The sequence below is a fragment of the Balaenoptera borealis genome, assembly GCF_965194805.1.
Source record: "Balaenoptera borealis genome assembly, chromosome: 7".
Taxonomy (NCBI): Eukaryota; Metazoa; Chordata; class Mammalia; order Artiodactyla; family Balaenopteridae; genus Balaenoptera; species Balaenoptera borealis.
In genome coordinates this window covers 78,707,389-78,731,914 of record NC_138864.1, presented here as the reverse complement: position 1 = coordinate 78,731,914, position 24,526 = coordinate 78,707,389, and the positions used below count along the sequence as shown (strand labels likewise).

The following is a 24,526-nucleotide window of genomic DNA, read 5'->3' as shown; positions in this document are numbered from 1 at the left end:
GGGACTACAGAAAAGGCAGGTAAATTTACTGTTCTCTGAAAGAATATCCTTTCAGCATCACACCTGCTAGAAGTCAGAAGCTTATTATGCTCTGTATCTTTCTTGAATTGTTTCTGGAGAGATTAACCCTTTGGTGGAAAAGTCTGAGAACCAGTGATTTAAAGGCAAAGACCAGTAATACAGGAGCAAGTTCATGTGCTACTTGTTTTTGTAGAAAAACAAGGAGGCGAATTGAAAGAGAAGTGAGGAGGCATCACTTATTCCCTTGGCAAACAACACACACACACAGTAAATGGGAACTCTTATTGTGGATGAAGAAGACGAACAAATGCTGAAGTCCTCCTTCTGTTTGAGGCCTTAGGGAGGGGGCCAAGAGGAACAGAGGGATAGAGGTTCAGAGGTCAAAGTTGGGAACAGAGGACTTGCCCCCGAACCTAAGACCACATCTGTGCTGAGTTGACACCAGCCAGGGAAAGCATGTAAGAGGTGAAGGCTGGTTCTCTCTATCTTATTCCACAGCCATTTTGCTAGATTACTGACCAACATTTTCTTAGCTTGAACAAACACTGGGCCAAACCTAGCTTTCTTCTTTGGCAGTATTTGGAAGATTAGATTTCTACACATCAGTACTCTACTGAAAAGATTGCATGTAGAAATAAACTTTGCATCTTAGGACACAGTATTGCCTACATAAGGAAATAGGATTTATCCAGGTCTTGATAAATTACCACACTAGAATTTCTCTGAGCCCTTAGTAAATGGTACGTATTTAGAATGTTTCCTATTAGTTTACCCCCCCACCCAAATCAGTAGGCACATAATAGGATCTGTCACTGTGATGGGTGCTGTGTGGAGGTTCAGTGGTTAGGAATATAGCTTCAGGGACCAGATTTCCTTGGTTAACTCCAGCCCTGCCACTCACTGGTTATGTGTTCTACGGCAAGTTACTTAATTTCTCTGAGGAATTCTCTTAATTCCTCAGTTTCTTCATCTGTAAAATGGGGATAATAATTCTTTTTATCTCAGGAGGTTGTTGCAAAGGATAAGTGAGATAATACGTGTAAAATTCTTGAAAGGCTGTCACAGAGTAAAAGCTCTGTATGTATTAGCCATTATTATTAGTAGTAGTATAGTATTCTTTCAAAATTTAGTGTAATCAAAGAAAGTATTTTGAGATTACATGGAATGCTGTTTTTAAAGACTGTCATCATTTGCAGCTATTTACTAGATTTTTGCCCATGTTGAGCAATTAAAACAAATTCAGAATTTAATTGGTTGCTTAGATTAACATGAGACTTCAAAGTATGACCTCACTTTCATATTCTCCTGTTCATCAAAGCAACCTCGTTATTCAGAGTGATCGGCTTTATAATAAAATACCACTTTCTCATATGTTGATGTAATGCAAAAGATTTCATTTGAAAATAGGCTATGTTGGGGTGGGAAAAGAATTCCAGAGCATGAGGTAATGGAAGTTGTCACAAAGGAAAAGATTGATAGGTGTAAAAACCTAAGATGTAAATGTTTCATTCATTAAAAAACGGCATAGACCAAATGTAAAGATAAATGTCAAATGGGGATTAAATTGTAAAACAAATACAAAAACAAAAGATTATGTCTTAATATGTAAATAGGAAAGTGGACAATTCAGAAAAGAAGAAGTGTTCATGAAAGCATTCCAGACCACACTGGGAATTTTTTTAATGTAGGTTAAAACAAGGAGATAGCGCTGCCCACATAACGATTTGCCAAGAATTCAGAACGAATGCTGACAAGGCTGGAATGGTCTCAGGACATGGACACTGGTATATGCTTGCTGATAAATGGGAAACTGATACAGCCTTTTTGAAGAGCAGTATGATCATATGAATCAGTGCATGATTCCCACTTCTGTATATTCTAAGAAAATAATCAGATATAATTAAATATCTAAGAATATGAATATTCACTACTTTTTTTTAGCAAAACATTGAAACAAATCTAAAAGTCCAACAACAGATGAATGATTCAATAAATTATGGCTTATGCATAGCATGGAATTGTTTTACAGTCATTAAAAATGATGTTTTAGAAGAATTTTGAATAGCTTGGAAAAATATTTATGTTAACTGATTAAGCAAAGCATTCAACTATACAAACATTGTCAGCTATATGGAGAAAACACTAAATGAAAATACTCCAAAATATAAATGGCTACTATTTCTGGGTAGTGGGATAATGGATGACTTTTGTTTCCTTTATAATTTTCCTATAATAAACACAATTGTTTTACCAGAATTGGAAACGATTTTTTTTTTTTTAAGAGGTTTTCTGGCTTTATTTATTTATTTATTTTTGGCTGCGCTGGGTCTTCATTTCTGCGCGAGGGCTTTCTCCAGTTGCGGCAAGCGGGGGCCAATCTTCATCGCGGTGCGCGGGCCTCTCACTATCGCGGCCTCTCGTTGCGGAGTTGAGGCTCCAGATGCGCAGGCTCAGTAGTTGTGGCTCACGGGCCTAGTTTCTCCGTGGCATGTGGGATCTTCCCAGACCAGGGCTCGAACCCGTGTCCCCTGCACCGGCAGGCAGATTCTCAACCACTGCGCCAGCAGGGAAGCCCTGGAAACGATTTTTTTAACAGACTTTAAAAGTTTTTATCAGAACTTGAAGTGCTTTTATAAAGAGTTTAAAAGTAACCTGCTCTGGGCATAGCAATCCAGTTTCCAGTTTTATTCTAAGTGCATATAAGCTACGAGGAACTAGCCTTTGATTAGGAGTATGAAGACCTCCCCATGAATAAGGTCCACGAGTTTTAGTGCTTATAATTTTTGGTACTTCATTTAGCTGCTCAGAATTCTTTTTATTTTCTGACTTCAGCCATAATCTGGATAACTGAGATTAATAGTATCATGGCGTACTTGCTCAGTAAGGTGGATTTTTTTTTTCCTTTTTAATAGTAAAATAAAATGAAAATCCTTGTAAGGCAACCAGAGTTATTTCCCTTTCAGGGCCCGTTCTCCCAAGCGGAGGGGAAGCCAAGTCCAAAAGAAGAACGTGCTTGCCGGCCCCGTGCCCCAAGTCCGGTAATGTCAGCTTGTGGAACATCCTGAGAACTAACATCGGGAAGGACCTGTCTAAGGTGGCCATGCCGGTGGAGCTCAATGAGCCCCTCAACACGCTGCAGAGGCTGTGTGAGGAGCTGGAGTACAGCGACCTCCTGGACAAGGCCGCCCGGACGCCCAGTGCCTTGGAGAGGATGGTGAGCGCGCAAGCCGCCCCTTCACCGCAGGCGCGGCGGCCACTCACAGGGGGCACAGCCAGGGCTCCTGTCCCTCCGGCTCCCGTCTGGATTGCCCGTCAGATCGGTTTATTTCCCAGCCACCTCCGCTTCCCCTCCACCTGGCTGTTTTCAGTCACCTGGTCAGGAATTGCCACTGGGGGCGGCTTCCCCGTGACAGCTGCGGCCTGGGGGTAGTTCTGCTTTGTGGTTTCCTCTTTCTCCAGGACCTTCCATGGGATTGTTCTGATATTGCCTGGCTGGAAGACATGTCTTGAGGGCTGTCTGAGTATTTTTACTACCCTGAGTGGATAGAACTTAATTTTTGGAGCTGGTTGTTTTGGGTTTTTTTTGTTTCATCCAGGGTAAATTTCCCTTGAGAACATTTTTGTTTATTTTTGGAACTGTCCTATCAGCCCCTAAATTTTTAGAAAATATTATTCACTCACAGGTTTCACATCAAAGATTCTTCTCCCCCCCGCACTTCTTTTTTTTTGAATTAATTTTTATCGGAGTATAGTTGATCCCACACACGCACTTCTTATTTTATGGAATAAGTTTTTTTAAAAAAACTCTCACCCTAGAAAGATTAACCTTCTGTTCTCTACTCAGTATCAGTTCTAATCAAGTGATGGGGCTTCCGATGAAGGAGTCTCCAAGTATTTCTCATCCTTCCCCTGTCTTGTGGGGATGGGGTTAGGGGTACCTTAGTGGCAAGACTGGCCAAATCAGCCCTTTCTGTGACTGTGGCTATTTGTTCTTCAAAACTGAGCGTCTCTTCCTCTTTTTGCCTCCTGGTATGTTACCTGCTCAACAGAAAGGTCATTGTTTGTGTGGGATGCTGGGACATGAGTGTCTTCCCCCAAATGCAGCATCTCTGCCCTAAGCATCTGCTGATTGGCTAAGTGGGACAGCACGCCCCCAGCCTCAGGGACCCAGCTATACATCACCGTCTCACTGTTGGAGGACGCCATTGTTTTCTAAATTGTACACATTCTGCAGTTTAAACCCTCATTAAAACTTCAATTTCTTCAGTGATTTGAGGATTAAGGGAAAATCTTAACTACTGGTTGAAAGAGACATCCCGTCTCATCCCATACTGTCTCCTGGGACTTCTCCCATCAAAGAGATTTTCTTTCTTGATACTAATGATAATCAGAGTAGGAGAGAAAAACAAGCTGTTTATTTTTTGTCTTCTTTGTTACTCTTCCCCAGAGAATTTCTGTGAACAAAGGGAGGCAAATAGCTGCCAAGGCAAGTGTTAAAAGTTATCATTCGTGGGCAGTGCTTTTCTTTAAAGAAAATGATTGGCTCTGAAAATGAAAGCATTCTTAAAAGGTGTTTCATTCTTGTAGCAATTTAGAGACCCTTAGGATGTCAGCTGATTGAGTGGTGTCATTGACCTTGAGAAGAAGTTTGAGGAAAGGCACCAGTACATTAGGAAGGGAAAGTTCAGGAAAGAATTGAGAACGAACCTAGCCCATGGATTGTGTTTACTGCTCTGAGTATGAAGGTCAGCTCTACCCCTGCAGAGATTCTCTCTCATATTGTCAGCCCACAAGGAGGATGCTTCGTTTTGCCTGCTCCCTCCCTCCTTTCTCCCCCTACATCATGAATGATACCAGGTTCTTCTATAAATGTGTTATATGTTAAATTGTGAAGGTGATTCAAGGTTGATTCAGCATCCCATGTAGATGTGTGACCTTGCTGTTTATCAGGCAACAGGTATCTGAGGAAACAGAGGAACAGATACCCAGGTTTCAAGAACAGACTGAATTGAGCACAGCAAATTGATTTTTATAAGCTCTCCAGATGCTCAAGAGTGAGCAGCTTTAGTGTGAGGTGGTAAGGTGGGACCAGTTTGCAAAAGGCTGTTGAAAGTTATGTGACTAAACACACAGCTTTTTTTTTCCAATATAAGAAACTTCATGAAATGAGCTGAGAAGAGGAAATATTGAGATTATTATTCTGTATCAGAAAGGAAAATTTGCTATTGCTACTTCGGTTTAATTTTTTTGCCCCTTGCCCCTCAAAAGACGAAAAAGGATACAGACACATCTCAGAGATATTGCGAATTTGGTTCCAGACCACAGCGATAAAGCAAATATTACAATAAAGTGGGTCACATGAATTTTTTGGTTTCCCAGTGCGTATAAAAGTTATGTTTATACTATAGTCTATTAAGCGTACAATAGCATTATATCTAAAAAAAACAAGGTATACGCCTTAACTTAAAAAATACTTTATTGCTAAAAAATGCTAACCATCAATGCACCAGAGCCTTCATTGAGTGGTGGTAGTAACATCACTGATCACAGATCACCATAACAAGTATAATAATAATGAAAAAGTTTGAAATAATGTGAGAAGTATCAAAATGGGACACAGAGACATGAAGTGAGCAAATGCTCTTGGAAAAATGGTGCCAATAGACTTACTTGATGCAAGGTTGCCACAAACCTTCAATTTATAAAAAAAGAAGTTTCTGCAAAGCACAATGAAGTAAAGCACAATAAAACGAGGTGTGCCTGTACTGTGGCTCTTTGGTGCCCTGAAAGGGGAACTGTGGAAAAGGCTGAGACCCTCACAGCCAGGGCCATTAAAGGATTTTGCTCATTTCGTGTTCACCTATAGTTTTCCATCCTTTTCCTTTTTGAGTTTTCATTTTTCCTCCCAGAAAAGCAGAACTTCTTAAAAGGCACTGTGCTCTGTCCCAGGCTCAGGAAATGACTCCCACAGATTTCTTTGGTCAAAATGAAGGGGTTTTTTGGTTTCTACAATATCAAATTTTGAATGATTAAACTTAGGATGCTTATTCCTGAATTTTTTTTTTTTTTATATTAGAGTAGAGTTGATTAACAATGTTGTGTTAGTTTCAGGTGTACAGCAAAGTGATTCCAGTTATACATATAATACATGTATCAATTCTTTTTTAAGCTCTTTTCCCATTTAGGTTATTACAGAGTATTGAGCAGAGTTCCCTGTGGCTTATTCCTGAATTTTGAAGGAAGTTTAGCTTTTTTAATACTCTTCATCCCTCTCCTCCTCAAAAGCCTTAGCACGACCTCAGGATTCTCAGATAGTGGCTGGTTTAGAGGGACTGATTCACCATCTTGAAAGCCTCTACCCACTTGCAGGCATCAGACCAAATGGACAATCTGAAAAGGTCTGGTCCACTTGTGCCTGGGCCAAAATGAACACTATTTAAACCTACAACTTGAAACCAGAGTCGGTTTGGGTGTCTTTAAACCAGGGACAAATCTTTGGCTTTTCGAGATAAACTGTAAAGAGAGAAAGAGAGATTTTATTTTGTTTATGTCTTTGTTCGTAAAAAATAAATTCCTTGGTGATGGAGAAATAACCAGGTTCTCTCCGCTCTCGTTAGGTGTACGTGGCAGCCTTCGCCGTGTCCGCATACGCATCCAGCTACTTCCGCGCTGGGAGCAAGCCCTTTAATCCAGTTCTTGGAGAAACATATGAGTGTATTCGTGAGGACAAGGGCTTCCAGTTTTTTTCAGAACAGGTGGGTGTACACCCTTTTTGTTTGTTGGGAGAAGTTGCTTATGCCTCCCATTAAATGTGCTTTTGAAATATTTATATTCCACCTTTCACTGGCTTCAAAGCAACTGAGATAATTACAGTGCCTTTACACATAAACAGAGGGATCAGTTTCCTTCTACTGGAACCTCTCCGCCACCCGTGGGCATAAATGCGCGAGCCAGGCTGAGGCTCGTTTGGCCATATGCGTAGTCAGAGCCCTTCCTGTTGAAAGTTGTAGTGGAGAGGGACTTGTTTTTTTTTTTGAATTTTATTTTATTTTATTTTTTACACAGCAGGTTGTTATTAGTCATCCATTTTATACACATCAGTGTATACATGTCAATCCCAATCGCCCAATTCATCCCACCACCATACCCCCCCCCCACCGGTTTCCCCCCTTGGTGTCCATACGTTTGTTCTCTACATCTGTGTCTCAATTTCTGCCCTGCAAACCGGTTCATCTGTACCATTTTTCTAGGTTCCACATGTATGTGCTAATATACAATATTTGTTTTTCTCTTTCTGACTTACTTCACTCTGTATGACAGTCGCTAGATCCATCCACGTCTCTACAAATAACCCAATTTCGTTCCTTTTTATGGCTGAGTAATATTCCATTGTATATATGTACCACATCTTCTTTATCCATTCACCTGTCGATGGGCATTTAGGTTGCTTCCACAAACTGGCTATTGTAAATAGTGCTGCAATGAACATTGGGGTGCATGTGTCTTTTTGAATTACGGTTTTCTCAGGGTATATGCCCAGGAGTGGGATTGCCGGGTCATATGGTAGTTCTAGTTTTAGTTTTCTAAGGAACCTCCATACTGTTCTCCATAGTGGCTGTATCAATTTACATTCCCACCAACAGTGCAAGAAGGTTCCCTTTTCTCCACACCCTCTCCAGCATTTGTTGTTTGTAGATTTTCTGATGATGCCCATTCTAACTGGTGTGAGGTGATACCTCATTGTAGTTTTGACTTGCATTTCTCTAATAATTAGTGATGTTGAGCAGCTTTTCATGTGCTTCTTGGCCATCTGTATGTCTTCTTTGGAGAAATGTCTATTTAGGTCTTCTGCCTGTTTTTGGATTGGGTTGTTTGTTTCTTTAATATTGAGCTGCAAGAGGTGTTTATATATTTTGGAGATTAATCCTTTGTCCATTGATTCATTTACAAATATTTTCTCCCATTCTAAGGGTTGCCTTTTCGTCTTGTTTATGGTTTCCTTTGCTGTGCAAAAGCTTTTAAGTTTCATTAGGTCCCATTTGTTTATTTTTGTTTTTATTTCCATTACTCTAGGAGGTGGATCAAAAAAGATCTTGCTGTGACTTATGTCAAAGAGCATTCTTCCTATGTTTTCCTCTAAGAGTTTTATAGTGTCTGGTCTTACATTTAGATCTCTAATCCATTTTGAGTTTATTTTTGTGTATGGTGTTAGGAACTGTTCTAATTTCATTCTTTTACATGTAGCTGTCCAGTTTTCCCAGCACCACTTATTGAAAAGACTGTCTTTTCTCCATTGTATATCCTTGCCTCCTTTGTCATAGATTAGTTGACCATAGGTGTGTGGGTTTATCTCTGGGCTTTCTATCTTGTTCCATTGATCTGTATTTCTGTTTTTGTACCAGTACCATATTATCTTGATTAGTGTAGCTTTGTAGCATAGTCTGAAGTCAGGGAGTCTGATTCCTCCAGCTCCGCTTTTTTCCCTCAAGACTGCTTTGGCTATTTGGGGTCTTTTGTGTCTCCATACAAATTTTAAGATTTTTTTGTTCTAGTTCCGTAAAAAATGCCATTGGTAATTTGATAGGGATTGCATTGAATCTGTAGATTGCTTTGGGTAGTATAGTCATTTTCATAATATTGATTCTTCCAATCCAAGAACATGGTATATCTCTCTAACTGTTGATATCATCTTTAATTTCTTTCATCAGTGTCTTATAGTTTTCTGCATACAGGTCTTTTGTCTCCCTAGGTAGGTTTATTCCTAGGTATTTTATTCTTTTTGTTGCAGTGGTAAATGGGAGTGTTTCCTTAATTTCTCTTTCAGATTTTTCATCATTAGTGTATAGGAATGCCAGAGATTTCTGTGCATTAATTTTGTATCCTGCAACTTTACCAAATTCAGTGATTAGCTCTAGTAGTTTTCTGGTGGCATCTTTAGGATCCTCTATGTATAGTATCATGTCATCTGCAAACAGTGACAGTTTTACTTCTTCTTTTCCAATTTGTATTCCTTTTATTTCTTTTTCTGCTCTGATTGCCGTGGCTAGGAGTTCCAAAACTCTGTTGAATAATAGTGGTGAGAGTGGACATCCTTGTCTTGTTCCTGATCTTAGAGGAAATGCTTTCAGTTTTTCACCATTGAGAATGATGTTTGCTGTGGGTTTGTCATATATGCCCTTTATTATGTTGAGGGAGGTTCCCTCTATGCCCACTTTCTGGAGAGTTTTTATCATAAATGGGTGTTGAATTTTGTCAAAAGCTTTTCCTGCATCTACTGAGATGATCATATGGTTTTTATTCTTCAATTTGTTAATATGGTGTATCACATTGATTGATTTGCATACACTGAAGAATCCTTGCATCCCTGGGATAAATCCCACTTGATCATGGTGTATGATCCTTTTAATGTGTTGTTGGATTCTGTTTGCTAGTATTTTGTTGAGGATTTTTGCATGTATATTCATCAGTGATATTGGTCTGTAATTTTCTTTTTTTGTAGTATCGTTGTCTGGTTTTGGTATCAGGGTGATGGTGGCCTCATAGAATGAGTTTGGGAGTGTTCCTTCCTCTGCAGTTTTTTGGAAGAGTTTGAGAAGGATGGGTGTTAGCTCTTCTCTGAATGTTTGATAGAATTCACCTGTGAAGCCATCTGGTCCTGGACTTTTGTTTGTTGGAAGATTTTTAATCACAGTTTCAATTTCATTACTTGTGATTGGTCTGTTCATATTTTCTATTTCTTCCTTGTTCAGTCTTGCAAGGTTATACCTTTCTAAGAATTTGTCCATTTCTTCCAGGTTGTCCATTTTATTGGCATAGCGTTGCTTGTAGTCGTCTCTTAGGATGCTTTGTATTTCTGCGGTGTCTGTTGTAACTTCTCCTTTTTCATTTCTAATTTTATTGATTTGAGTCCTTTCTCTCTTTTTCTTGATGGGTCTGGCTAATGGTTTATCAATTTTGTTTATCTTCTCAAAGAACCAGCTTTTAGTTTTATTGATCTTTGCTATTGTTTTCTTTGTTTCTATTTCGTTTATTTCTGCTCTGATCTTTATGATTTCTTTCCTTCTGCTAACTGTGGGTTTTGTTTGTTCTTCTTTCTGTGGTTCTTTTAGGTGTAAGGTTAGATTGTTTGTTTGAGATTTTTCTTGTTTCCTGAGGTAGGCTTGTATAGCTATAAACTTCCCTCTTAGAACTGCTTTTGCTGCATCCCATAGGTTTTGGATTGTCAGTGTTTTCATTGTCATTTGTCTCTAGGTATTTCTTGATTTCCTCTTTGATTTCCTCAGTGATCTCTTGGTTATTTAGTAACGTATTGTTTAGCCTCCATGTGTTTGTGTTTTTTACATTTTTTCCTGTGTAATTGATTTCTAATCTCATAGTGTTGTGGTCAGAAAAGATGCTTGATATGATTTCAGTTTTCTTAAATTTACTGAGGCTGGATGTGTGACCCAAGATGTGATCTATCCTGGAGAATGTTCCATGCGCACTTGAGAAGAAAGTGTAATCTGCTGTTTTTGGATGGGATGTCCTATAAATATCAATTAAATCTATCTGGTCTACTGTGTCATTTAAAGCTTGTGTTTCCTTATTAATTTTCTGTTTGGTTGATCTGTCCATTGGTGTAAGTGAGGTGTTAAAGTCCCCCACTATTATTGTGTTACTGTCAATTTCCTCTTTTATAGCTGTTAGCAGTTACCTTATGTATTGAGGTACTCCATGTTGGTGCATATATATTTATAATTGTTATATCTTCTTCTTGGAATGATCCCTTGATCATTATGTAGTGTCCATCCTTGTCTCTTGTAACATTCTTTATTTTAAAGTCTATTTTATCTGATATGAGTATTGCTACTCTAGCTTTCTTTAGAGTTCCATTTGCATGGAATATCTTTTTCCATCCCCTCACTTTCAGTCTGTATCTGTCCCTAGGTCTGAAGTGGGTCTCTTGTAGGCAGCATATATATGGGTCTTGTTTTTGTATCCATCAGCAAGCCTGTGTCTTTTGGTTGGAGCGTTTAATCCATTCCCATTTAAGGTAATTATCGATATGTATGTTCCTATGACCATTTTCTTAATTGTTTTGGGTTTGTTTTTGTAGGTCCTTTTCTTCTCTTGTGTTTCCCACTTAGAGAAGTTCCTTTAGCATTTGTTGTAGAGCTGGTTTTGTGGTGCTGATTTCTCTTAGCTTTTGCTTGTCTGTAAAGCTTTTGATTTCTCCATCGAATCTGAATGAGATCATTGCCGGGTAGAGTAATCTTGATTGTAGGGTCTTCCCTTTCATCACTTTAAGTATATCATGCCACTCCCTTTTGGCTTGTAGAATTTCTGCTGAGAAATCAGCTGTTAACCTTAGGGGAGTTCCCTTGTATGTTATTTGTCGTTTTTCCCTTGCTGCTGTCAATAATTTTTCTTTGTCTTTAATTTTTGCCAATTTGGGTACCATGTGTCTCGGCGTGTTTCTCCTTGGGTTTATCCTGTATGGGACTCTGCGCTTCCTGGACTTGGGTGGCTATTTCCTTTCCCATTTCAGCGAAGTTTTCGACTATAATCTCTTCAAATATTTTCTTGGGTGCTTTCTCTCTCTCTTCTCCTTCTGGGACCCCTATAATGCAAATGTTGTTGCACTTAATGTTGTCCCAGAGGTCTCTTAGGCTGCCTTCATTTCTTTTCATTCTTTTTTCTTTATTCTGTTCTGCAGCAGTGAATTCCACCCTTCTGTCTTCCAGGTCACTTATCCGTTCTTCTGCCTCAGTTATTCTGCTATTGATTCCTTCTAGTGTAGTTTTCATTTCAGTTATTGTATTTTTCATCTCTGTTTGTTTGTTCTTTAATTCTTCTAAGTCTTTGTTAAACATTTCTTGCATCGTCTCGATCTTGGCCTCCATTCTTTTTCCGAGGTCCTGGATCATCTTCACTATCATTATTCTGAATTCTTTTTCTGGAAGGTTACCTATCTCCACTTCATTTAGTTGTTTTTCTGGGGTTTTATCTTCTTCCTTCATCTAGTACATAGCCCTCTGCCTTTTCATCTTGTCTATCTTTCTGTGAATGTGTTTTTTTTTTTTCCACAGGCTGTAGGATTTTAGTTCTTCTTGCTTCTGCTGTCTGCCCTCTGATGGATGAGGCTATCTAAGAGGCTTGTGCAAGTTTCCTCATGGGAGGGACTGGTGGTGGGTAGAGCTGGCTGTTGCTCTGCTGGGCAGAGCTTAGTAAACCTTTAATCAGCTTGACTGCTCATGGGTGGGGCTGGGTTCCCTCCCTGTTGGTTGTTTGCCCTGAGGCAACCCAACACTGGAGCCTACCTGGGCTCTTTGGTGGGGCTAATGGCAGACTCTGGGAGGGCTCACGCCAAGGAGTACTTCCCAGAACTTCTGTTGCCAGTGTCCTTGTCCTCACGGTGAGACAGAGCCACCCCCTGCCTTTGCAGGAGACCCTCCAACACCAGCAGGTAGGTCTGGTTCAGTCTCCTATGGGGTCACTGCTCCTTTCCCTGGGTCCCGATGCACACACTACTTTGTGTGTGCCCTCCAAGAGTGGAGTCTCTGTTTCCCCCAGTTCTGTTGAAGTCCTGCAATCAAATCCCACTAGCCTTCAAAGTCTGATTCTCTGGGAATTCCTCCTCCCGTTGCTCGATCCCCAGGTTTGGAAGCCTGACGTGGGGCTCAGAACCTTGCCTCCAGTGGGTGGACTTCTGTGGTATAAGTGTGTGGGGAGGGACTTTTAAAGCACGAAGCATTTGCCCAACTGCAACTTAGAGATTTAAAGTGTGCACCCTAGCTTGCTGAATCGTCCTTCTAGAGCAGGAGCACCCCCATCAGAAGGGGCAGCACCAAAGAAACACATTACTCTTGATTTTGATTTAAGAGGAATCATTCATTCGTGTATCTATTCATTCCATCCATAAATATGTCTCGAGATTATACCACCTGCCTGTCACTGTTCCAGGTGCTGGGATACTGCAGTGGGTGGGAGCTGGGGGCAGACAAGAATGCCTGTCCCTCATCCTGTGGATGGACATACCTTACGCTTATGCAGCCTGAGTTCCCTGAGGAAGTTCCACAAGACCCTTCCCACCTGAGTTAGCAGAGAATAATATTCAAGAACAGTATCTCTGGAGTCAACCAGCCTAGATTCAAAATCTCAGCTCTCCCTCTCACTAGCACTTAGAGCACTTATACTCGAAGTATAAAGTGTTATATGAAGGTTTGTTGTCGTTATTGATGTATGACAGCATGGTTTGCCATAGTGGAATGTTGGGGACATCGAAAACCTCTGTCAGTAAGGAATTGTTTAGCTAAAATAGAGTGCATCCTGCCTGAAAATAAAGACCATTTCTCTCCCATCTGGTTAAGGCAGCACCTGAATGTGTCTACCGTCTGTATATCCCTAAATGTCAGCCTGGGAACATGAAACATCATTGATACATTTCTCCCCTCTCAATTCTTAGAAAACTGAGGAAAAAGGGATGGGTTGCTAAAACATTATTTGCCTTCCATTATCTTGCTGCCTTCTTTATCAGTGGACTGGTATTATGGGAGTAGGAAGGGGAGGGTGGTGTGGCTGAGAGACTTAGGAAGACGGTGGTTGTCTTAACTGTGAATTATGAGCAGCGTTCTCTGAAACTCAAAGGAAAATGACTATACAATAATCCCAAAGCACATTTTCAATCGCTTTCCAGTTAGCAGCTAAAACGAGAAGTTAAACACTGATAGTGGGGCGGTAGGGGGTTAAATCAGTAGTTAAAGGGTAAGATAATTTGATTCAAATTCAACTGGGTTATTTAAATACTAAATCTAAAATGGAACGTGAATAAATGAAAATATAATTTGGTTTCCATGGTATTACATGCACTCACGTGAAAAAACAAAGGCCAAAAATAGCTCCAAACTACAGCAGACAATCAGGACAGGATGAATAGGTAGAAGAAAATAGTAGTAACGTGAGCTTGTGTAAAGCTGAGCTACAATCCCACAAGCCCTTGATGGGGCAGGGCTGATTCAGGATCTGCACGTGGTTCCACTGTGGTGGCAGGGAGAGAGAAAGCAGAGCTCCTGGGCGCATGTGCACAGAGACGGAAAGAGCATTACATAACCTAGTCTTTAGTTCCATGAAATGGATCCCAAGGAAATAAGCAAGAAAGAGATCCGGTCATTGTTAGTAGCATAGGGCGTGCAGGGTGTAATATGGAACTGCTTTAAAATCCTAACCCCACCACTTTGTGTGTGGCCTTGTATGAGCTACTTAAACTTTCTGAAACTCAGTTGTTTCATTATCTGTAAAATAGGAATGGTCATGCTTAGCTCATAGGTTGCAGGAAGGCTAAGTGAAGTAACACATTGATATATAAAGCACATTCAGTACCTGGTTATTGCTCTTATATTGAGAGGCAACTCTTAAAGTGCTTTTTAATACACAGTGTTAAGAACATTTAGAGGAGTGTTGAAATAAGATATGCTATATCTACTCTACTGATTCAAGTGGTTTGAAGGTGGCATAACGTCACTGGTGAGTCTCTGACACAAAGCCAGCCACGAGGCACCCAGGAGTCCTCACAGCTGGCTTCACCATGGGGATACCACCAGTCCTGATCATGAGGGAGCCACTTCATCTGTCTTGAATTTAGCTTTATGGGCTAGATAGTTGATTCTTTAAATATACCTGAGAATGGATGAACCTCTCAGGGACAGAATCACACTAGCTAAGGTTATAAGAGACATATGTAAACCAGAATGCTACTATATGCCTTTAGCATGAAAAATAGACCTGCCATGGGGACCAGATGGCTTTGGTCAGCCTGACCAGTGATGCTTTCCCCATAGACTACTTAGGAAGACAGAATTGTAGTCATCAGGTAAGTGTACAGTGAGAAGGAGAGGTGGCTGTTTCATTCAATGTGGCAGGCTGTCCACTGCCGCAGAAGTGAAAAGGGTTTTGACCAGGGCCCTCCTTTCCCGGCCAGCAGGAGAAACATCAATTCAGCCTCCCCCACTCCCTCTCTCGCCCTTGTTGGTTATGCTGACCTGGCGACCCGTTGTGCATGAAGGCTTTCTGATTTAACACATCTAAAGAGAGTGCCAGAGCATTTATTCTGTTTCATGCTGGTACCTGCCAGTCTGGCTTCTCCTGCTTCTGTCCCAGGAGACGTTCTGTTATGGAGACAGCATGACTCTACCCTTGTCCATTAGGTGTAGGTGATGGACTTCCGCTTTCAGAGTTTGGGGCTTCTTTGCTTTCTTGTATCTCTCTACAATGAGTAGAGCTTGCTGAATGACTAACATAATAACCTGAACAGGACCCCGAATTAAGATTTTGGGGTGGAATTTTATTCTAAGGAGGACATTGATGGAAATCATCTCTCCAAGTGAAAGGACCTGGAAAGAAACAAAGATAACTCAGCTTTTCTACTGAGTTTTCTAGACAACAGAGTCAGGTGATTTGGAAAGTGATGTCTATCCCTTTACTCCAAGCCCTTAGGTTTTGTGGCTTGTGGTTTTGGTGGGTATGGGGATGTTTGGAGTCGTCGGTGATTCAGGAAGTTGAAGTAAGTGCTACTGCACAGAGTTCAGCTACGTGGAAGCTTGCCCCCTTTACCTTGTATCTCACCTAGAAGACCCAAAAATGCAGGAGCAAAATGACTCGTGCAGTCAGAAACGAGAGAAAGCATTTGCTGTTCAAGTTTTCCTCCTAACAATTAACTAGTATTATGCTTGCAGGGTGCTTTATGCTTTTCAAACTTGTACAGGACCTTATTTGATCTTCGCAATACCGCTGTGTGGCATTTGGGGTGAGGTTCAGTTACAGGTGAGGAAACCGACGCCTAGGCCCATCAGCGCCCTCCAGTGGCCCTCAGCTGCACCCTCGGTTTCTATTCCAGCATCCTCCCTCCCTCACCTTTTTTTGGTGTCTCTTGTGTGTGTTTAGCGCTCAGAGCTGCCGGAGTCATCAGCTGCTGATGTGAAAACAGCCTTTTGTACACTGTTCAGACTATGGGGTTTTGCCTCTCATTGTCATGTAAACCTTTCATCCTCCAAACTCACGTAGGACTTTGTTCTCAACTCCCATTGTGGGCTGGGCAGTGGCCTTTGTGAACAAGAAACATTCAGGAATCCATCATAAACATTCCCGTCATATGTACTAACCTCTGCCTGTTCCACCTTCTCAGGGGAGGAGTTTCCTTTTTTTTCCAAGGGAATCCAGAAGGAAAGGACTTCCTTTCCTTTGTCAGGGACCGAGGATCCTGCCTGCAGGTTCTTCCTCCTTGGTTCTCGGGCAGCCTGGGTGGAGCTTCATCAGGGACTGGACGGGTGAGAAAACTCGTTTCAGTTTGCTCTGCTTCTTTGTTTTGTACCTTTGGGAACAAAAGTACAAAAGTTGGTGTCTATAAAGGATAAGCAGTTAAGCTATTGTCTAAAAGTGGCTTTTCCTAATTACCTGGAACTTCAGTTGTCAGGTCACTGTTCAAGCCATTTTCACCATTTACCCACCCAGCCACTACTGTTGAGTTTCTGACAGAAAAGCTGAGCAGAGTTATTTATTGAGTCACTAAAATGTAAGAGAGTCAAATGAAGTCTTTTTTCTTCTGCTTCATGGGCTCAGCCCTTCTTCCTTTTCTGTTACTCATCAGAACTCTGAACAAACATTCTTGGCTGGATTTAAAAATACCATACTTATCACTTCCCCCCGTGCACACCCACATCACCCGTCTGAATAGTTCTTTTATCTACTAGTAGGCAGGGTTATTTACTTCTGATTAAAGTGGCAGCTTGTTTAAAGACATTATCAGGGGAAATTCAAGCTGTTCAAATAAAATAAGCAATAAATCAACTATAAGGTGACTAAACCAGTGCTTCTGCATTTCTAGGTCAAGTCATTACTTAATGTAGTTTTTGGTTTTTGTTTTCTTTTAAAGAAACCGTGTATTTATCAAATAAGTGCTTAACTCTGAACTTAGGGGAAGAGAAAATAATTGGCAGCTGTATTCTCCCCCAAATCAGGCCAGTATCCTTGGCATCCTCCTTAATAGCTTTCTCTTAAAATCCACATCCTATTCATCAGCAAATCCTAGGATCTTCCTTCCAAAACCAGCCATTTTCACTGCCACCCCACTGGTGCTGGCCACCAAGCCCAAGCCATCAGCATCAGTGACTGGGCTTGTGGCGACAGACTCATCAACTGGTCTCTTGTTTCCATAGCCAGTTCTGCACTCAGCAGCCAGAGTGATTGCTCTAACGATTTCCCCAGTCGCTTGGAATCAAATCCCAAGTCCTGGCTATGGCCCACAAAGCCCTCCAAGATGCCACCCCCAGATGTCATGCCTCCTCCCACTTTGACTCATTCAGCTTTAGCCATGCTGGCCTTTTTGCTTCTCCTAAAACATATCGGGTATTTGTCAGCCCTGGGTAGTGGCTGTGTCCTCTGACCTGGACATACTTCCCCCAGCTATCCGTGCGGTTAACTGCCTTATTTCTCTTAGTCTCAGAGGTTTCTATCACAGAGTCCTGCCCCTACCACCCTGTCTGATATGATACTTCCACTCACCATCCCCCATCCTCCATCCTCATCCTTGCTTTCTTCTCCTTCACATGTTACTACTGACAAATTATGTGCTTATTTGTTTAATAGTCTGTCTCACCCACTTCTGCACTAAAATGTAAACTCCAGGAGGGTAAAGATTTTTGTTTCTTTTGTTTCTCATTGTATCCACAGTGACTAAGACAGTGCCTGACACATCACAGGCAATCAGCAAATGTTTGATGAATGCCTTGGTCCCCTCCATGGGTGATTTTTGACCTGCCACTTGTTCTCTTTTCCACAAGCAGCGCTTCATGGTTAGAGACGCGTCCAGAACTAGGAGGACTCTATAGTTATGTCTCTGGACCGCTGCAGAATTGATGTATTTAAGGGTTTATTTTTCTAAATCTGAAGAAGAAAAACCTACAAATTACACACATATTGAAATGCACTCTTGACCCGTATTCTCCTCTCCTTACCACCCACCTCATATAAAGTGCATTCTCAAAGCATAAATCAAAAATGATTAGGTCAGGGTGAAGAAAGACCTCAGATACACAAATAAATTACAAGAATTCTTAACTACCATGGGAACTCATTGACTTTGGGATTGTAGAAAAAAAGATACATATAAATATTTGCACAATAAAAACCATGTAAACTAATTTCCTGAATGTTTGAGAATCCTTACCAGTCAGAAATTGCTCTTATTTGATTGGAATGGAGAGGAAGTGATAGAGAGAGATACTAAAAAAACTAGTCTAAAGTGGCTTTAGCTAGCAGGCTAACAGACGTGTCTACTGCGGGGCTGAATCAGTTCAGACTCAAAATCTAGTGCCTTTCTATGCCTGGGTTACAATGTATGAGAAGAGAAACTCAACCAAATCCCATACTAGCAAACACAGGTTTGATTGTGCACATTATTCTCTATTCCAATAGATTTTAGAGAGATTACCGTCAACAAAGATTAAATGGTTAACTGTGAATTACCCCTTTCCGTGGGTATTAAAATTAATCAAAGACTTCATAGAATCTTCTCCAGTTGTCTGGCATCCACTGCCGCCTCTGATGCTAGGATTCAAAGAAAACAGATGTTAGAATGATAGCATTTTGAAGCCAGAGGGATTCTCAGACCTCATTTTACAAAGAAATAAATGAGAGAGAGGTTGGAAAGGTCAGACTCAGAAGATTCCTTCTCCAAGTATCCATGAGATGGGACCTTAATGGTGTGCCGAGGCTCTGGGGAGGGACCAGAGCCCAACTTTGAGAGCAGCCATTGAGGAGCAGCAGAGGCATTGCAGGAAACAGCATTGGATTTGAAATCAGAGGACCTGGGTTTAAAACACTACCCTCATCACTGATTAACTGTGTAACGTTGGGCAGGCTCTTCACTGGAAAGAACCCGTTTCCTAATTTATAAAATAAGGGTAATGAAGGCACAAGGTGACCGTGAGAGCTAAGTGGAAATACCACTTATGACAAAAAGTTAAAATTTAATCTCTGCTTACTCCATACCAGCATATGATCCTGGCACTTTCCATGTGTTGTCTTTTTGGGTTTGCAAAGTCAGTGGTACTAGCCCTATTTTACAGATGAGGTAATTGGGGCCCAGAGGGTTTTAAAACACACTCAAGGTCATACAGCCAGTAGATGCTATTGCACAGTTAGGTTCTAGATCTGTGGGACTCCAGAAGCTCTCCCTCACTCTCTGACACTCATGCAGCACATGGCAGAGGCTTCAGAAGTGTTTCGTGAATAAATAACCTGTTGTGAGGAAATATATCAAAGAAAAATAAGGCATCAATTTAATTTCCCTGGAAAGCTTTGTAAACTTCTGAAAAGCCATGTGCGCCAAATAAATCACTCCCAAAGGCCATTTTAAGCCAGAAAGAAATAAGCCAAATCACTGATATTTCAATGTTGAGATTAATGCATTCAGAAAACATCCCTTGGACCCCATCTAAAGGCGCTTTGCTAAGCATTGATTCATTAATCTGACACAATCATTTTAAAAGGTCAAATAAGCATTTTATGGGACATATGTATACTTTATGGTATGATAGGCTTTCTTTTATAATTCATATGAACAGTATATTTATCCTTGTATTATGGGATTTTAAATTATTACAGAAGAGTTTATAGTTTTTATGTATTATATTTTGCTTTGATGTTTATATTTAGCCAGACTTATAAAATGCCAATTTCTTGATAAAGGCTGTGATCTTTACATTTTTTACTACATAATTTCTGTGGGAATGAATATGATCTACTTTATAATAATCTACTTTAAAATATGCCCACATTATGGGGCAGGGGAACATTCCATAGCTCCTCTCCCCTCCACTGGGGCTGGATAGGGCAGGTGGAGTGAAGAAGTGAGGGGTTGGTATTGTCTTGCCCTAGTTTAGTTTTTTATGATCCTGAGGTTTAAAAGTTAACTCCACTGTTTTTGTTGAGAGCTAGTGGGAAAAGAAGGGAAAACAGGGGTGTAGCGGTTTGTGATATGAAGTATCTTCAGGGGGTTGGATTGAAAAAGAAGACGATGAAGGAAAGCAGAGAGTTGCATTTTAGGAGTGAGGTTTCTAATTCTGTGTTTGAGCTGAAAAGCCCATAGGCACGGGATGGGGACTCACATTCTCAAGAGGCCTCTGAGAATTAAGACCATCAAGGGATGGTAAATGTGCACCTCCCACCTCATATTGGATGTGGGATTTATGTTCATCAAGATCTGAAAGATGCCTGCCCTGTTGACATCTTTGTCCCTACTTTTCTCCGAGCCAAGCTGGCACCATTGCACTCCTATCAGTTGAACGTGTGTGTGGCGTGACTCACGATTATCCTGTCCCTGCCGTTCTCCACCTGGAGGAGGGCCACAGAAGTGGTCCTTAAACTGTGTTCCTCACTGCAGTCCAGGGTCCAGAGCAAGGCGAGTGGTTGTGGATTGGTCATCCCCACTTCCTGCCACACCTGTTCACCTCAAGCCGGGCTCTGAGTATATTGAGTTCTTGATAAGATATGTTTGAAAACAGGGTGTGGCTGCTTACGGATTTTTTTTTTTTTTGGAAACTTTTTTGAAAACCATCTGTAAACCAAAAATGCTGGGTTTTACCTCTACTTCTTCCCTATCAGTGTGTTTGGGAAACGTTGCTGTTACTTAGTCTTTCTAGTTTCAGTCTCCTCATATGTAATATGTTGGCTTTGGCCCAAATGCCCTAAACGTAAGATACCTTTGCTAAGAACCAGCTAAGTCAGAGAAATTTCTGGAAACACCGCTAGCAGCATTACTCTGGTTTTACTAATGCTGAATTATGATAACAGCACATATACTGCTCTCGTGCCTTGCATGTTACTGAGATAATGAGGAAATTAACTGAGGAGTCATTTTCTCTTTAGCTTCTTCATTAGTGAATAAAACAGAAGTAATGACCTCAGTGATAAAGGCAGGGAAATGAGCTACAGTCTCTGTTACACAGGACTCTCTTTTCTAGAATGTAATTGCATATTTACTCAAGATATTTTTATGAACAAAGAATGAACAAAAATGAACAAAAATTTTTTTCTTAGCAATTGACTAACATTTCTTCCATAATTGTTTAGCTCTTTTTTTATAAAAACTTTTTTTTTTTAAAAAAACTATCTTGGATTCGTCTTCTTGTCAATGATTTAAAAAGTGGCTGGACTATGTGATGCAGAGTTTTCAAAAGAGTAAAATCTGCTGAGCCAAAGAGCATTTGTGTGTTGCTTAGGAATATTTACGTAACATTTAAAAGGTTCTACTATTTGACATCTTAATTAAAACATTTGTGGGTACTTTCAGAATAGCATTGATTTTGACTTTGGTAGCTAATGTCAGATTAGATGATTTATAAGTGGGCAGCCCTTGCATCTCTGCTTTTGTTTTCATGTCTTTCAAAACACGTCTCTACCCTCATCACTCATCACTTGGCTGCTTTTTCCCCAGGCTTCTGGAGGCTTCCATTCACAGGCTTTTTCCTGACAAATTTGAGCAAGACAGAGCTGACTATGTCAGGAGCACCCTCTTGAGGACAGACTTATCGAAGGGAAACTAAACAAGTTTCCATTCAGTTAGACGCTGCAGTTGTATTACATCTCAGTGCAAGGGAGAAAGAATGGATTTCATGAGACACAAAAGTTAATTTTTTGTTTCTTCGCCTTTGTTTCCATCAGGTCAGCCACCATCCACCTATTTCTGCATGTCACGCTGAGTCCGGAAATTTTGTTTTCTGGCAAGGTAATGTGCTAATATATTTGACTTCTATCATTTTGTGTAATGGTATAATTTATTTTATTCAGGAACCTACTGTAAATGCTTGTTAAGATCAAAAGTGGGCCCTGGACTTGGGCCTTATTGGAAGAAACTGTACCACTTGATGTTCTTGCCTCTCACCTCTGAACAATAACTGCCATTTGTCGACTTCATAATTCAAGATTCTGGAGGATAATTTAGTTGTTCTCTTCTTTAAAAATCCTCAGTCTTTGTCTGGGCCAGCACCATTGTTTATTGCTATAATTTTTCCTTTATCGCATTCCACGGCCATTTGAAATGCCTCATGTATTTCAAGACATTAAATATTTACAGTTATTTATCAGATTCTAGACAACAGAGGGTTCTTTTGCTTTTGAAAGCTTTAAATTTTATTTCTGAAATTTTACGTTACTGACTTTTTTTTCAGTTTGGGGTTGTTCCTGTATTCAGTTTATTATATTTTGAATTTGGGAAGGGATGGCTTGCTCTGAAGCATAAATAAGGCTCCAAATATTTCCTAAATGGATTAATTAATTTTGTTAAATTATTTATTCCAAAGTCAGAAGGTGCTATAGAAAGAAAATTTGAGCATCCCAGGTTTTTGAACAATGAGCACATGTTAGTTTTTTAAAAGATTTTTCTCTGCTAACTGGTTAACACCTAATTTGCCACACTGCCTTTTTTTAATGCATCTATAAAATTTAAAAGATAAGAAAGAGTATTTTGTGAAAAAATTTCCTTCCCCCATTCCAGTTCGTAGCCATCCAGTTTCTCTCTCTGAACGCAATATTACCAGTTTAGGTTACAAGTACCATTGTTTCCTTTCTGAGTCTTTGCTACTAAAGTTTAAAATTGAAGCTTGACTGGAGACTTCTCTTTCACCGAAACCCTCTGGAATTAATTCCCAAAAGATCTCTAACCTCCTCTAATTGCTGTGTCATTGACCTTGTTAGCACTTTATTATTATTTTTTTAAGTTAGGTATTAGGTAATGGGAGGGGTCTTCTTCAGGTACTTCCTGTGTGCTCCTTACATCAATCAGAGTTTTCTCCTCCACTCCCTTTGCTTCTTCTTCATCAGCTTCTTCCTGGGCAATCCCATGTCTCCATAAGCCCACGACTGCCAAATCTTGCTTTTTTTTATCCACTTTGACATTTTTCTGCCTTTTAATTAGGTTGTTTAGATCATTTACATTTATTGTGATTATCAACATAATTGGATTTAAATCTGGCCTCTTGTTATTTGTTTTCTGTTTGTTGCATCTGTTCTTTGTTCCCCTTTTCTTCTTTTTTTTACATTCTTTTGGATTAATTATTTTCTATGATTCCATTGTATATCCTTTGTTGCCTTATTAGCTGTACTTCTTTGTTCCATTTTTTAGTTGTTACTTTAGGATTCATATTATATATCTTTAACATATCACAGTCTCTTTTTCAAGTGGTATTATGCTACTTAACATATAGCAAAAGAAGCTTACAAAAGTAAGCTTCTATTACTTCTATTTCCCCTTCCGCAACCTTTGCTATTGTGGACAAACATTTTACTTACATATGTTATAAACCCTGTCATACATTGTTACTAATTTGCTTTAAACAACCAATTGTCTTTTGGGGGGTAACAGCTTATTGAGATATAATTTATATGCTATACAACTCACCTAATTAAAAGGTACAAGTCAGTGGTTTTTCATATATTCACAGAGCTGTACAATCATCACTACAATCAATTTTAGAACATTTTCATCACTCCAAGAAGAAACCTCTTTTCCCACCTTTTAATGGCTCCCCACCCCCCGCCTTCCAATTTCTGTCAAGCTCTTCCATCCTTAGGCAACCACCGATCTTCTTTCTGTCCCTATAGACTTGCCTAGTCCGGACATGTCATATAAATAGAATCATGTAATATGTGCCCAGGAGCTTCCTGGTCCCAGCCCACCTCTCTCCTGGACCACAGCCATGACCCCCTACTGTCCTCCCTGCATTCACCTTTGCTCCCCTATGGTCTGTGTATTGTCACCCAGCAGCCAGAGGGATCATCTGCCTCTGTCCTTCTTTTTCTATTCCCTGTCTCCCTGATGGCACTACCATTCATGCAAGTTGGAAGAATCTGAGATCATCCACAAATTCTCCCCATCTTTCACAATCTGCGTCTAATTTGTCACCCAGTTCTATCTCTGCTTCTTTAATGGTTCCAGGATCATTCCCTTCTACTCCATTCCTACCACCACTGTCCTGGTTCACTTCATCCTCATTTATCCCTTGAGCATACAGGTCACCTGCTTCTCATCTCTCCTGCTCCTGTTCCATTCTCCATACTGCTGCCAGTTATCTTGGCAAAGTCTGTATCTAATCACATCAATTCTCTGTCTAAACAAAACCTTATTTCCCCCAGTGCACCCAATTCAGACTTCTTAGCCAAGCTTGTAGAGGCCGCTGCTTTTTGCACTCAAGCTGTTTTTCTACTCTTCTCTCTAAACAGTCTGAGACCCAGAGGACAGAACCACACCCTGTTCTCTCGTGTCTTCTCATGTCTTCTGCCTTAAACTGCTTTTTCTCTGCCTAGTGACCTGTTTATTCTTCAAGCCCAGTTTAAGCGGCCCCTTTAGACAAGCCTCTTCTGATGCCTTCCCCAAGCATGTTGGGCTTTCCTTCTTCTCTGGTTCCATTTCACCTTACAACATACCCAGTTATGGCCCATGCCTCTCTGGGGGGCCTTACTTGTTTTCACTTCT

General features: G+C 40.5%; 1 protein-coding gene across 7 annotated transcripts in view; it reads left to right on the top strand.

The window, feature by feature from the left end:
* OSBPL3 (oxysterol binding protein like 3) overlaps positions 1 to 24,526 on the top strand; it is a 197,172-nt gene that overhangs the window by 155,021 nt on the left and 17,625 nt on the right. For all 7 annotated transcript variants that reach the window (XM_082398278.1, XM_082398275.1, XM_082398277.1 and 4 more), the window contains 3 exons: positions 2,985 to 3,235; positions 6,639 to 6,776; positions 21,718 to 21,781. In XM_082398278.1, coding sequence (XP_082254404.1) covers positions 2,985 to 3,235; positions 6,639 to 6,776; positions 21,718 to 21,781 — 453 coding nt within the window. The remainder of the gene's footprint in view (positions 1 to 2,984; positions 3,236 to 6,638; positions 6,777 to 21,717; positions 21,782 to 24,526) is intronic.